The sequence below is a fragment of the Thrips palmi genome, unplaced genomic scaffold (genome assembly GCF_012932325.1).
Source record: "Thrips palmi isolate BJ-2018 unplaced genomic scaffold, TpBJ-2018v1 HiC_scaffold_1, whole genome shotgun sequence".
Taxonomy (NCBI): Eukaryota; Metazoa; Arthropoda; class Insecta; order Thysanoptera; family Thripidae; genus Thrips; species Thrips palmi.
In genome coordinates, this window is record NW_023144620.1 from 4,044,480 (window position 1) to 4,057,891 (window position 13,412).

The following is a 13,412-nucleotide window of genomic DNA, read 5'->3' on the forward strand; positions in this document are numbered from 1 at the left end:
AAACTATATTGATTTATCTGCTTTAAATTTAAAAAAGAGACATATTTACAGGCAGGCTGATTTCAACTACTTTACGGAGAAGACCTTCTGTCAGATCCGATGAATCGTTTCATAGAATCCAATGTCGAGGCCACTTATTGCTAAACGCAAGTTTAGCTTATTCATAATGATAGTCATGGTGTGTTATTTAATCTTTGAAACAGTTTAGCAAAAGTATTTACCTAACATTCTGAGTAAATTAAAAAAAAAGCCAACTCAAACCATGACCAACACAAATTACCAGTTGTCGCAGACAATGTATGATTAAGTTAAAAGAATCGTCTCATGAAATCATATGACCAAGTCAGTGAATCGTCTCATTGAATCTGATGTCAATGTCAAACCTTGAATGCGCTACACTCACTCATCATATGGTTTTCTTTAAGGTTAGTACTATAGTAAACTCACAGCATTGCAATGAAGCCTTTTCCCAGAATCAGTGCCAGGAGTCAGCAAAGACTATTTATTTTGGCAAGATTAGCATCTGGTTTGTACTCATAGAATGTATTAATATATTTTCTAACTTGTAATTGAGCAAAGCAAACAACTAAAAAATATAGTGTCTGAGAATATAAATGGAAATACACTAACAAAGGTTAAAAAGACCAAATCATTCTTGCAATTATCAAACACACTCCACTGACTAAAACATTTCCCCTGTAGCGGGGGAGGGGAGGGGGTGGATGGACGGACGAAACGCGTAATAATTGTCACTTTCATTTTCCGTATTTCACTGAGTTGACACTCCGGAGGGGTTTCAATCATTCTAAAATATCGAAAAACTATGACCGTACTCACTTCTAAGCCGTTCTGCTCTTTAGTTTGTTTTATTTGCCAATGTTTTGCCAGGTCCCGTATTTGAGAGTCGCGGCCGCAAGTATGAAAAATTGCTACGAGCTGCCAACCACTGCCAACCTAACCACGCTAAGAACCTAATTCAAAAAGATGTTTTGAATATTTCAAACAATAGTAATCGTGAATATAAGATAAACTCCCCCTGGGGGAGATTTAGGAGCCTTCCGGTGCGAAATTTTGAAACTATTTGTGCGGTAGTTGCTGAGAAACGTGAGTGAGTTACAGACAATTCAATTCAATTCAATTCAATTCGTATTTATTAAGAAAAACTTAAACAAGGCACTTACAGATAGAAACATTAACATAGTAATAAACTGCCTAAAAATAGAAAAAGACAACCCCTAAGCATGACTGCTTGTCAGGGGTGGATTTACTGTCTTTCTGTCATAACAAACAATAAAAACAAACAAACAAAAATCTTTTACAAACAAAAAAATCTTTTACAATTTAAACTCCACCTTTCTTTTTGTTATTTAGATTTTTCAATTGTTTGTACTTAAAAAATATTGTTTTAATTTTGTTTTCATGGCACTTTGACTATTTATATTCCTTAAATCTATTGGCATCTTATTTAGTATTTTTGGCACGACCACCTCTGTCAGTCTATCACCATACTTATTCATACCTATCTTATATTGGAAACTCTCATTTCTTGTTAAGTATCTATGTTGTACTATATTTCTAAACTCTTTCTTAAAATAATTTCTTTTTAAAACTTTTAATTTGTACAAATTCTCTAATGTTAAAATAGTATTTGGTAATGGAACTCTTTGCTTTTTCTTCACAATCTTTACAGCTCTCTGCTGTAATGATTTAATGGGGAGCAAGTTTGTATCCGAGGCAGATCCCCACACTTCAAGCCCATAACTCATGACTGATTCAAAGAGGGCTGTATAAGCCATGTTTACTATGTTATGTGGGGAGCAGTTACTTAATTGTGATAATTTATACAGGCAACACCTCAACTTCCCTCTTAGCATTTTAACATGGCTTTTCCAGTTTAGGTGTTTATCAACTATCAACCCTAAATACTTCACTGACTCCACCATTTCAATATTCATTTTGCAGGTGCAATTTGCAATATTACTGTGTATACACTCAATAGAATGAAATCTTAGGTTAAGATCTCTTCTTGCAATATAAGGAGTGGATATATGCATTACTTTAGTCTTTGTTCCATTCATTATGAGATTCTTATCATGACACCATTTTTGGTACTCAGTAAACTCCTCCTGCAGTCTTGCCTCAGCTATATCTAAGTTTTTGTGTACAGAAATTATCACAGTATCATCTGCATACACAAAATACTTACATTTTTTAAAACACCTTTTTAGATCGTTTATATAAATCAAGTACAGCAGGGGACCAAGAAAACTGCCTTGTGGTACACCATACTTAAGTTTTACACAGCAGCTGTCAACTCCTGCCACACTTACCTTACACATTCTGTTTTCCAGATAACTTTTAAACAGTTTGTACGCTTCTCCTCTCACCCCAATATTTTCTAAGCTTTTCAATAATTTTTCATGACTAATGGAATCAAAAGCCTTAGACAAATCCACAAACATTACAACAACATGCATACCTTTATCCAAGGACTCATTTACTATGTCAGAGAAATATTGTAACAGATCAATGGTACTCTTTCCCTTCTGATACGCATATTGGTGTTCATCAATCACTTTGTACTTTTTGAGGTATGAGAATAAATGTGTATACATATATAGCTCAATTGCCTTGCTTATAGTTGATAAAATGGAGACTGGTCTATAATTACTATATTCACAGGGTGATCCAGTTTTATAAATAGGCCTGATTGTGGCAATTTTGATTTCATCGCAGAAAATTCCTTTTTTTATTGAATTATTGATTATGTTTTGTAATACTGGAGCAACTAGTTCGATATTGTCACTTAGGTGTGATACCTTAATTCCATCATCACCAGGAGATTTTTCTTTTAAAGTAAGAATAATTTTTATCACATCCTCTATTGTTGCTTCTGGTAAAAAGAAAGAGTTGGTTATTCTGTCAGTTGCATTCTTCAGCAAGAGTGTCGGACATTCATGCATAATACACTCAACCTGATCTTTGAAAGTATTGACAAAGTTATTGGCAACCGTTTCTATTTCTAAGATACCCGCAAAATTTTTTGTAATTATGTTGTCAATATTTTCACTCACTTTGTTATTTAATACCGAGTTTACCAGTTTCCAAGTAGCCTTAATATCATTTTTACATTTTTCAAATTGCTCCTCCATATATCTTTCCTTGCTTCTTTTAATAGAGTAAATTATTTTATTTCTGAGACCCTGATAAACTTGTCTCAGCTCCAGTCTTTTTAAGTAGCTTTCTTTCGAGGACACTTTCCATCTTTTGAAGGCTTTATCTCTCTCATGCATTAAGCGAACAATCTCATCAGTTATCCAAGGTTTTCTTACATGTCCATTTACTTTTCTCTCCTTCATTTTAACCCTTATGGTAGCAGACGAAAATGCCTCTCTAAGTTCTAAATAATTTTCACTTGGACTTTCCGTCATATTATTTTTGACACTATTTAAGTTTTCCTTCCACCTCTTTTTTACAAGTATGTTCTTCATTTTGTTTTCACTTTTTCCATCTTCCTCACATTTATTTTTATTATTCTGAAAAGAGAGCAGAGCTCCTACCATATAGTGATCACTAATTTTACATTTTATTATTGCAGGATACACATTTTTATAGTTAACACTTACCGCAATATGATCAATACAGGTTTCGCTTAAATGGTTTCCAGCATATTCCTCTCTGGTACATTTGTTAATACAGTGCCTGATTTTATTACTTAATAACATATCTATATAATCACTTGTGATTTTACCTTCCTGCAGAATATTAATATTTATGTCTCCTATTATTACAGTATTTTTCCACTTTTCCGCTTGCAGTAGATCATCTATTTCATCCACAAAGTCCGCTGTCTTACCATAGGGGGGTCTATACACAGCCAATATTGTTGCTTGTCGTCCTCTCCCATCACATACTTCCACACAAATTCCCTCAAAATTTTTCGGGGTTACACTGATTTGTCTAGAAGAGAGAGTGTCTCTTACAAACACCGATAGACCACCACCTTCACAATTACTTCTGATAACATTTATACTGCTAAAGTGATGTAGCACATACTTTTCAAAACTATTTCTTATTCTAGTCTCACTAAGAACTATGATATCTATCTTTTCCAATACTTTATCCAGTAGTATACATAGTTGATCCCAGTACTTATGAATCGTTCTTATGTTTAAATGTACAATGCACAAATCACCCTCAGTCTCCTTTTCACCTATCCATTCTTCACATGTTGAAACTTCTAAAACATCATTAATATTCCAATCGTCCACAACAAAGTCCGTATTCATAGCCATTTTATTTTTCCAGTTGTATTACACAAGTGCAACACCAAGGAGACAAATTACCTTATTGCTTCGAGGTTTTCCTCCGTCACAATCTTCACAACTGGAGAGTTTTCACCTTTCCTAGCAAACAGTTTTCCATTTTTGATCCAGACAAATTTCCAGTTATGTCTATTTGCTAATTGTTTGGCTTTGTACTTTAGATACCCAATTTTCGGCGAAACTTGCTCCATGATGAATACCTTGCCACCTTCACCAGAGTAGATCACATCGTTGAACACTTCCTTTTGCTTCTTTTTTCTCAGTATTTCTTCCCTGATCTTGCGTGACCGCAGTTCCACCACTATTGGTTTTTGGGGCCCCAGGGCGTTGCGTAGGAATTCTGTGAGCTGCTTCGATGTCAGTCTTCTCAATGTGCACATCGAGATGCTCACACACTCTGCACACAATGTCCTCCACTTTTTCACCATTTTTTTCAATCACACCTGATAACACAATGTTTCTGTTTCTGGAGTGGTTTTCTAGATCTTGGATTCTCTCTTCCTGCCTCAAAATTATTTCATCCTTCTCGGCGCACTTGTTCAACAGATCACTCACTTCATTTTTCAGTGATTTCACCTCCTGGACTAACTCCACGATCTGCTTTTTCATGTCCTCATACTCCAGACTCACAAATTGTTGCCCTTTAATGCTTTCATTCAGATCGTTTTTCATTTCCAAGACGATATTCTTGAGCTCAAGTATGGTAGCCGCTGTCAGGTCTTGCTCGCCAGCACTCAAACTCAAGTTTCTCTTGTCACTTGAACCACTCCTGTTGTCTGCTTTACAGCCGCTGCATTTCCAGGCCATCTTTCTGTTCATGCCCATCGACTTGTATGATGACTCCGTGATGCCAGCACATTTATGATGTAAATCACTGCCACAGCCGTGACAGCGTACATTCGCTCCGTCAGCAGAAGCCTCTTGTTTACAAATAGGGCAGGTGCTAGCCATATTCACTTTCGTTATCCACACGTCGAGACACTACGTTCAGTTTGGCACCAGATTCACATTCACTTTCACGAAGGCACACCTAACCTCTACAGGTGGCGTCCAGCCGGCCCACTTGTTGCTTTTGGAAAAAAACAACCCAAAAACTTCAAAGTACGATTTGCTACCAATGTCACACGTACTATCAGTTCCACTCTACTCGTCCACCACAAGTTGGAGCCACTACTTCTCCCACCATCCACAAAAAGCCAGTTTCAAGATTCAGTCTTTCGCGCGCGTCCACTTGACCAGACAGACAGACAGACAGACAGACAGACAGACAGACAGACAGACGCACGACCAGTCACTTTTTGGTACCCCCAAACACGGCATGGGCTCGCTATCGCTCGCCAAAAACCAATCAACATGGAAGGAGATCTCAGCAAATAGTCATGAAGGCTTCTCATATGTCAGCGGGATGTCTAATGTGATGGAACGAGCAGCAGCTGCAGCAGAGGCAGTGACACATGGTGCTTGGATGCCAGAGCCAGCAGCACTCCAACCTGATTGCAAGTTCGTCACCGTGGACATAGAAACAGGTGGCTTTGCTGCCACAGATGAAGTTATTCAGTTGGCAGCAAAGTGTGGCGATGAAGAGTTTTCCGTCTTTATCTGCCCCACCAAAAAATTTCACCCTAAAGCCACAGAGGCCACAGGTTTCAAACTTCAAAATGGACAGTTGTTTCGAAGGAATCGGTGCATTCCGACAGTGCCAGTAGCTGAAGCCTGCAGAAAGTTTCTCGACTTCTTATCCAGTTGTGGAGATCAGATCATCATTGTTGGTCACAATATTATCAGGTTTGATTTTCCTCGAATTTTAAAACTCTTGCGGCAGCATGGTTTGGCCAAAGAATTTTTGAACTTGGTGTTTGGAATGACAGATACAATGCCACTACTGAAACAAGGTAAAATGAGTAAACAAGAACATTTGGCAGATAAATATTTGACTGCTGATGAGTGGCAACCATATATAAGGGGTGCCCATGACGCTCTGATTGATTGCAAGTTATTAGATGGGTTGTTGGCTCACTTCAAAGTGACAGAAGCAAAATTGAATTAGAGATGTCTTGGAGAGGGAAACCAGAAAGAAGGCGAAGAATGTTAATGCAGGCCAATTCGATGCTTTGCGCAAGCATGGTGTTTCTAAAATTATGGTTGGTAGACCGGCTGGTGGTGGTGTCACCCTTGAAGAAATGCATAGAGAATACGCATTACATGGAAGGAAAGGACTAGATGTTTGTCTTGGAGTACAGTTGAACGGCAAGCCTAGAGTTACCACTTCCAAGAAAATCATTGATGTCATTGAAAACTTCCTTGTTCAATGAGGCAAAGATGTGTGACTAATTTTATTATTGTGACGAGTTACTTCAACTAATAATATCCCATTTTTAATTGATGGCTGTACTTCATTTTTATGTGTATGTTAAAATTGTATAAGTTATCAATCAATGGTTGATTTATACAAATTAGAATGAGTTTTGATTTGTGATATTACACGTTACTTTTTTAGAGTAAAGAAAGACTGCTATTTATATTTTGGACAATGTTCTTGCTCGGAAAGTTTGATGGTGCATCAATGTTAAGAAATAATTCGGAGAATGGAAAGACTGACTTCGTTGTGTATTTTATAATGTCTTTGTGATAATGTATTCTACAGATGTAATATGTGATTCTTGACAGCACTGTGCTTTTGCCTCTGCCCTCTGCTACCTTTTTATTTTCTGCACTTCAATATATTTTTACGCTTGAAAATTTGGCAAGCTGTGATTTGTTTTTCTAATTGTCAACCTTATATTGTTTTAGGGCTGGTGACTCTGATAAGCGGTAAAGAAGCAATTTACTCTCTTGGGTTTAAAAAACTTTTTCTGTCTGTTCTTTGTATTTTCTGAAAATGAAATTCAAATAAATTATCTTTTCTCTGTCAATTTGTCTTGTCCCACAACTGGCATCAAATATTTCCACTAGCACAATAGGAAAGAAAGGTCTCACAAGACTTCTTTAGGGCTGGGATTCCCAGATCTGGACTTTCCCCAGGCAAACAGCCACCGCGCCCAGATTTCTTTTACTCGGAAATTTTCCTGCTTTCCCCCCCTCTCAGAAAAGGATAAAAAATAAAAAGATTAGCACACAACAAACATATGTTTCCCGAAACAGATCAGGATAAGCTGCTTACGCACGGTAGCGCCTTCAAACGCTGGCCTAGTTCGCGGCAGTGGCTCCTTCCGCAGCGCCGGGCGCGCCATGCGGACGAATCTGAGAAGGCTCCAAAAAGCCCCCGATTAGCGTCTTCTTTCGTTCCTTTCTCTCTTATATCATGAAGGGGCAGTTATCTTTATACCCACGGATGCAGAAAAGTCATGACTTTAATAATAATGACGGTGATTTGACTGTCGGGCCCGCGGCGATCTCCATAAGAGCCCATGTTAAAAGACCCCATTTCCAAAGTCAAATATCTCGAAAACGATTACATGAAAGGCACTTTCCGAGGAAACCAGCGTGTAGAGGAGGTTCTCGACTACAAGTTGAGCATGAAATATCTGACTTGTCATGACTTTTTCTTAACACCTAAACTACTTTAAAGTAACGGACCTCTCCATTCTCAGATCAAAACCAAGCCGCATTTGATCGGGAATCACTTTTTTGACAGTGTAGAGGGTCCCAAGTGGATATGCAGCTTAAAGTTGAAGTGTTTTCTCAACTACACACGGACCAGGTGAGACATAATAAATCTTGAAGTCTCAAAAGATGGGTAATTTAACTACCTTTCCAACCAGCTAAATGTCATTGAAATCGGACAACTTATAGCCCAAGAACGGTCGATTTTTTTGAAGAAAAACAACTGTAAAAATAGTTAAAGGATTTTGAGTGAATTTTAAAAATTGACTAAGACTATATACCTTTGCAGGAATGGACTTGTGTGCGCAGAAATAAAGAAAAATATCTTAACAGGTGTCAGGGTTGGATGTGAAATGAGAGAATCGCTGTACTTAGTTGACAGAGTTGGATGTGAAATGGGAGAATCGTTGCGCTTCTGAAGTGCCGTTATCCCTCAAATTACCAAATGTAACCTTTATAAAAAAAATCTTAATATAAGGATCAAAAATCTTCTAATATATTCCACAAGTAGTATTTTTCATTGAAAATAAGTTAAATGTCTCAGAAAATCAGTATGGACTGGCAAAAACCCCACTTCCGTGAAAAAGCAAAGTAAAACCTAGGTGTGTCTCAAGTTACCCCAAATGATGGGGTAACTTGAGACAACTTTAGGGGCCCATTACTCTCATTTTAGAAGACCCTCAAAAAATTCATGGGGTCCAAACCGAATGTAATCATGTGAAATTAAACATAGTTGGGATTCGGGTTGGTGAGAGAAGTTTTGTGGACACACGGTCCAAAAAACGTGAAATATTGTCTCAAGTTACCCCGGTTTACGGTACTGGACACTGCAAACCTAGCTGTCTACTAAGTACACACAAATGCATGCTTGCAGGTACACACTTACAAACGCATACTTGGCCAAGTCACTGGTACTTTGGCATAGTGACGAATGCCCACAATGTCTGATTTTTTAGGAGAGCCAAAACAAGTCTAAAAATTGAGCCGGAAGATAGAGTAATTGGATTTGATGGTAGAATTTTATACCACAGAATCCTGCAGGAATAAGTGTTCTTTGGGTTCAGGAGCCGTTGCATTCGGCAGCTTGGTTCCCGAGATAGTGGACATTCGTCATTTTTCAGCGTACACAAATGAGGCCAAATGGAAGAAAGTCCAACCGTTCTTTGGCAAAACGACGAAAGTCCAACCGTACTTTGAAAAAACGACGAAAGACCAACCATACCGAGGGGCAAACAACTTCGTCAAAATTTGTACACCGTTATTTCAAATTCACGTTATTTCATTGTTATTCCAACGTTATTTCAAGGGTATTTCAGCGTTATTTCGCGTTATTTCGTGTTATTTCACGTTATTTCGCGCTATTTCACCGTTATTTCTCGCTATTTCACGCTTATTTTGGCGTTATTTCAACGTTATTTCACCGTTATTTCACGTTATTTGGACAGTTGGACTTTCGTCTATTTGAAGTATTTTCCTGCGCCGAATATCGATACATGCTAATCACCAGGCGATAGTAAGTCAAGTTCTATAACGTAGCCAAAAATCTCGTTTTATCAAAACTTCAAACATTTGTCACTATGTCAAAGTATAAGTGAAGTACACACTTACAAATGCATCCTTGCAAGTACACACTTACAAACGCATGCTTGACGCCGCATAATTCCATGTGTCAAGCATGCGTTTGTAAGCGAGTACTTGCAAGCATGCATTTTTAAGTGTGTACTTAGTTGACAGTGAGGTTTGTAGTGTAACCTAGTAATGTCAGTTTGACCGTAAAGTTTCTCGTAAAATAAACGTCATAAACGGTCATTGATATAGAAAGGTCCCGAACTTTATCAACTTTTGTTCACTCGACGTCAACATGATATTTGGCAACTCACGCCTACTCACTTCCGGCTTCCTCCAAAGGCCACCGCCGCTCTTGAATTCTTGAGCCGCGAGAGGAGCAGCTCGCAAACGAATACGGCAGCGGCCACGAGGTGGCCGACGGCCAGGATCACGAAGCAGACCTCGAGGCTGGCCAGGTCCAGCGGCACCACCCTGGAGAAGCCCTGGAGTGCTGAGGCGCGGTCAATGAAAAACAGGCGGGTGTCCCTGCGGTTTAGGAATCGGTTTGCAATCAAAGGATTGACACCAGCGGCTCTCAATTGATTCAAGGTTTTCGTGAAGGCCATCCCTATCGGTGAACCCTTTTTTGTAAAGAAATGAGTAGTGAAGAAGTGTCCGGGAGCAACGAACCGGTGCGTGCCTTCCAGTGCCTTCGCTCTAATCTTCAAACAGTGGGCATAAGACCCTGCGATGAAGACAGCTGCGCTTCGGTTGGAAACAGCGTTCAAGACCGCACTCGCTGGGCCCCGTATTTCAGTGGCCCTCTTGGCTAGGGCGGGAGGAAAGTGGCTTTTGTCGTTCATGTGAATACCAGGCTCAAAATAAAGAGTGAGGTTGGTGGCCAGCAGTTCGTCCACGGTTTGGATTTCACGGGACTCGCACTTGGCGAGCAGTTCAGTCAGGAGTTTGCCGGTGTATGCGGACGACAGGACGACGCAGACGAGCAGCCAGCTGCCCAGCAACGGGCGGCGCGCGTCCCTGCCGACCAGCGACCCAGGCTGCGCCACGAGAGGGGCCAGGGCGTCCAGGAAGGCCGTGGAGCGCCCGCCCAGCAGCAGCAACCCGGTGGTGACTGCGAGGAAGGACAAGGCCGTGGCTATCCACAGTGGAGCAGAGAATTCCTTGGTCACGCTGTCGACGAGGCAGGAGCCATTGCCCATCCCGGAGGGCACCAGGGCCACCATACTGTCCATGCGCCAGGAGGGGAAGTCAAACTTGGAGCCGCTGAACATGTGAACCGGTTGCCCAGTGAATATCACGTCAAATGGGCAGGCATTGACCAGGAGGGTTTCAGGATTGGCGGTTTGCACCAGGGAAACGTTCTTGTGCTTTTGCACGAAGATTTTAGTAAACATTATCAACATGTTGGAGTAGAAGTTGTTTGCGTCGTAAGGTTCAATCACAAATCCTCGCGTGGAGGCGTTCCCTTGAGAGTAGCATGGTTCGAAGAAGGGCGCCCTATCTAGCTGCCAAGTGCGTGGTGACAAAAAGTTAGTTTTGTCCTTGAATGACGACGAGTACACGGTTGAACTGAAAGAGGCGTCGCCGACGACGAGCATTCGCATTAAATGAATGCCGGCTGCAGCATTTGCTATCTTGTCCAGATCGTTCGATGTCCAAGGCGTCTCGAAGGCGGTCCAAAAAAGTGTCCTGGTTTCAGCGGAAAACCTTTGGAGGTCTAGCAGATCGACCAAGTCACCCGCGTTGTTCGCGGCAATCACCAGGATGGAGCTCGGCGAGGCAAACCTGTTGTTGGTGGTGTCGGACGGCCAGGGCCCGGTGGGCTTGGCCAGCAGCTGCACGGGCGCCGCGTCCTGCATGCTGGCCTGCAGGCCCAGGAACGCGTCCAGCCACCGCGGCGTCCCCGCGACCAGCACTTGCGGAGGGAACGGCCCGGTGCGCAGCAGGGCGGGCCTTAGCAGGTTGTGGATGAACCGCGCCTCGGTGGCCACGGTCTTGTTCTTCGGCAGCGCGGAGTCCCAGGCGGCGGGCAGCGCTGCGGCGGGGACCAGCAGCACCGCGACGAGCAGCGACCAGCACGTCTTTCCGCCACGGTCGGCCATCCTGGAGTGTGCCGCGTCACTGCTTTCATACATTGAAGCGCCTTTGTCGCCAGTAGCGACGGTCGAATCGTCAACGTCTCTTTATCCGCCCATACCGAGGCCCATACGCGGCCGTTGAAGCGTCTCTGACAACTGCCTGAAAGCTGCTTGCCGGTGCGTTGTCGTGAAAATTACGGTGCTGCGTTTTTTGCGCTTGAGTCGTAAGGAGCAGGTTTGGTTTGGTAAGGCTTGGACGCAGTCATACCGCGCAACTTACAAGAGAACATATTCAGGTAATACACTCAGACTTCGTCAAAACGTTTTTTTTCGCAAGAATAACATATTAGATTAAGAATGCAACCCAATGTTGGTGCAAAGATACATATCCCCACCGTTTCCGAATCGGTTTAAACCTAAAAACGGGGTAAAATGGCCCATGTTTTTACATGCTTACAGCAAATTTACGGTTTTAGTTGTGCGGTCGAACTAAATATCAACAAAATATGGTCCGTAACCAAAAATTCTTCTTTCCCACTATTTTGGATGCTCTTTACTCAAATCTCATTTAAAGTATGTTGAAACCTGAAACAGTGACTGATACTAGGGGTAGCCGATATTTGGGGTCTGGCCATGCAAGGAAGCAGTAAGAGGAACCGACACAGGACGGGTCGGTTGACCTTACTTACAAAATTGGCTTTGGCATGACTATCACTTTCATGCGCGGACAGCGAGCTTTAGACCTTCTTTACTGGATAGAGAACTGCCATTCCGAATGTCGTTGCCCTAACTTCAGACACTTGTTTATTTTTAAATTTTTGGGTCCCGGTTTTGCACTTTGATGCAACATAATTTCGTCGCGATATTCATTTCACAAAATTCTTATATCTTCTTGTCCCCGATAATTCAAGCAAACTGCCGGTATTGTTCTGATTTATCCAAGATAAAGTTTAAACCCTCACATGGTTGCAAAACGGTAAGCGAAGCTACCGCGAATACGAAAGTGGCTAGATACAAAGAACCGCCATGAAGTAGAAGACGTAGCGTTAGCCCATTTTGGGGGCTCCTTTAAATTCCGTGGGCGTCCAGAACTAGATGTGCCTGCATTACCTGGGTATCACGTTAACTCTCACTCTGTTCTGTAAGTAGTTCAACACCAGTCTTGAACCTATTCGGCTGTTTTATAATGTGTTTGGTATGTTTTTCCTGATCAACCTCAATTTTTCCAATTTTTCTGGAAATTTTCGTATTTTTCCTATTTTTTCGGAAATTTTCGGAAAAGTTGAACTTTTCCGGAAAATTAGAAACACTACTTTGCTACGAGATAGGCAAATCAATAAAGAACTTGTAAAACAAAAATCAAGTCTCGACAACTTTTGGTTCATCCCAAGGAGAACTTTTAGTTAACGACTAAATTTGTTACGTAAACTTCAATAACTCAGAAAATAATGGGAGTTGAGTGCCTCAACTTTTGGCTTAAGTTCATCTTATAGTAAGCAACCTGAAACCTAAATACAAACATGATGCCACAATTATTTTGAAAAATGATATTTCACATTTTTTTCACTTTACAGTAACCTTAATTTGGTGTCCTCCAGGTAATGCAAGACGATGCCTTTTAAAATTTGTTATTTCACTGAACTATTCACATCACCTGGTGGACACATAATTGTATCATGCGTGGGACAAAGTTGTCCGAAAACATACGAGAATCTTCCCCAACGTTACTGGCGACTGGCTGCTGATTGTAGGCGGCTTGGCGACGCTCACTGTTTAAAAAGCCGTGCATTTCAAGGAAAAAGGTACGGCTAGACCGTACCCCACGGTGTACAGAACA

At 41.2% G+C, this 13,412-nt stretch overlaps 1 protein-coding gene across 1 annotated transcript; it reads left to right on the top strand.

The window, feature by feature from the left end:
* The first annotated feature begins 5,643 nt into the window (after positions 1-5,643).
* LOC117643228 lies at positions 5,644-6,372 on the top strand. Its single transcript, XM_034381969.1, has one exon. It carries the CDS (start codon positions 5,644-5,646, stop codon positions 6,370-6,372), a length of 729 nt encoding a protein of 242 aa, XP_034237860.1.
* Positions 6,373-13,412: the final 7,040 nt, after the last annotated feature.

What these genes read in the sequence shown, in the direction of transcription:
- LOC117643228 (XM_034381969.1), top strand. Translation starts at nt 5,644, where the DNA reads ATGGGCTCGCTATCGCTCGCCAAAAACCAATCAACATGGAAGGAGATC.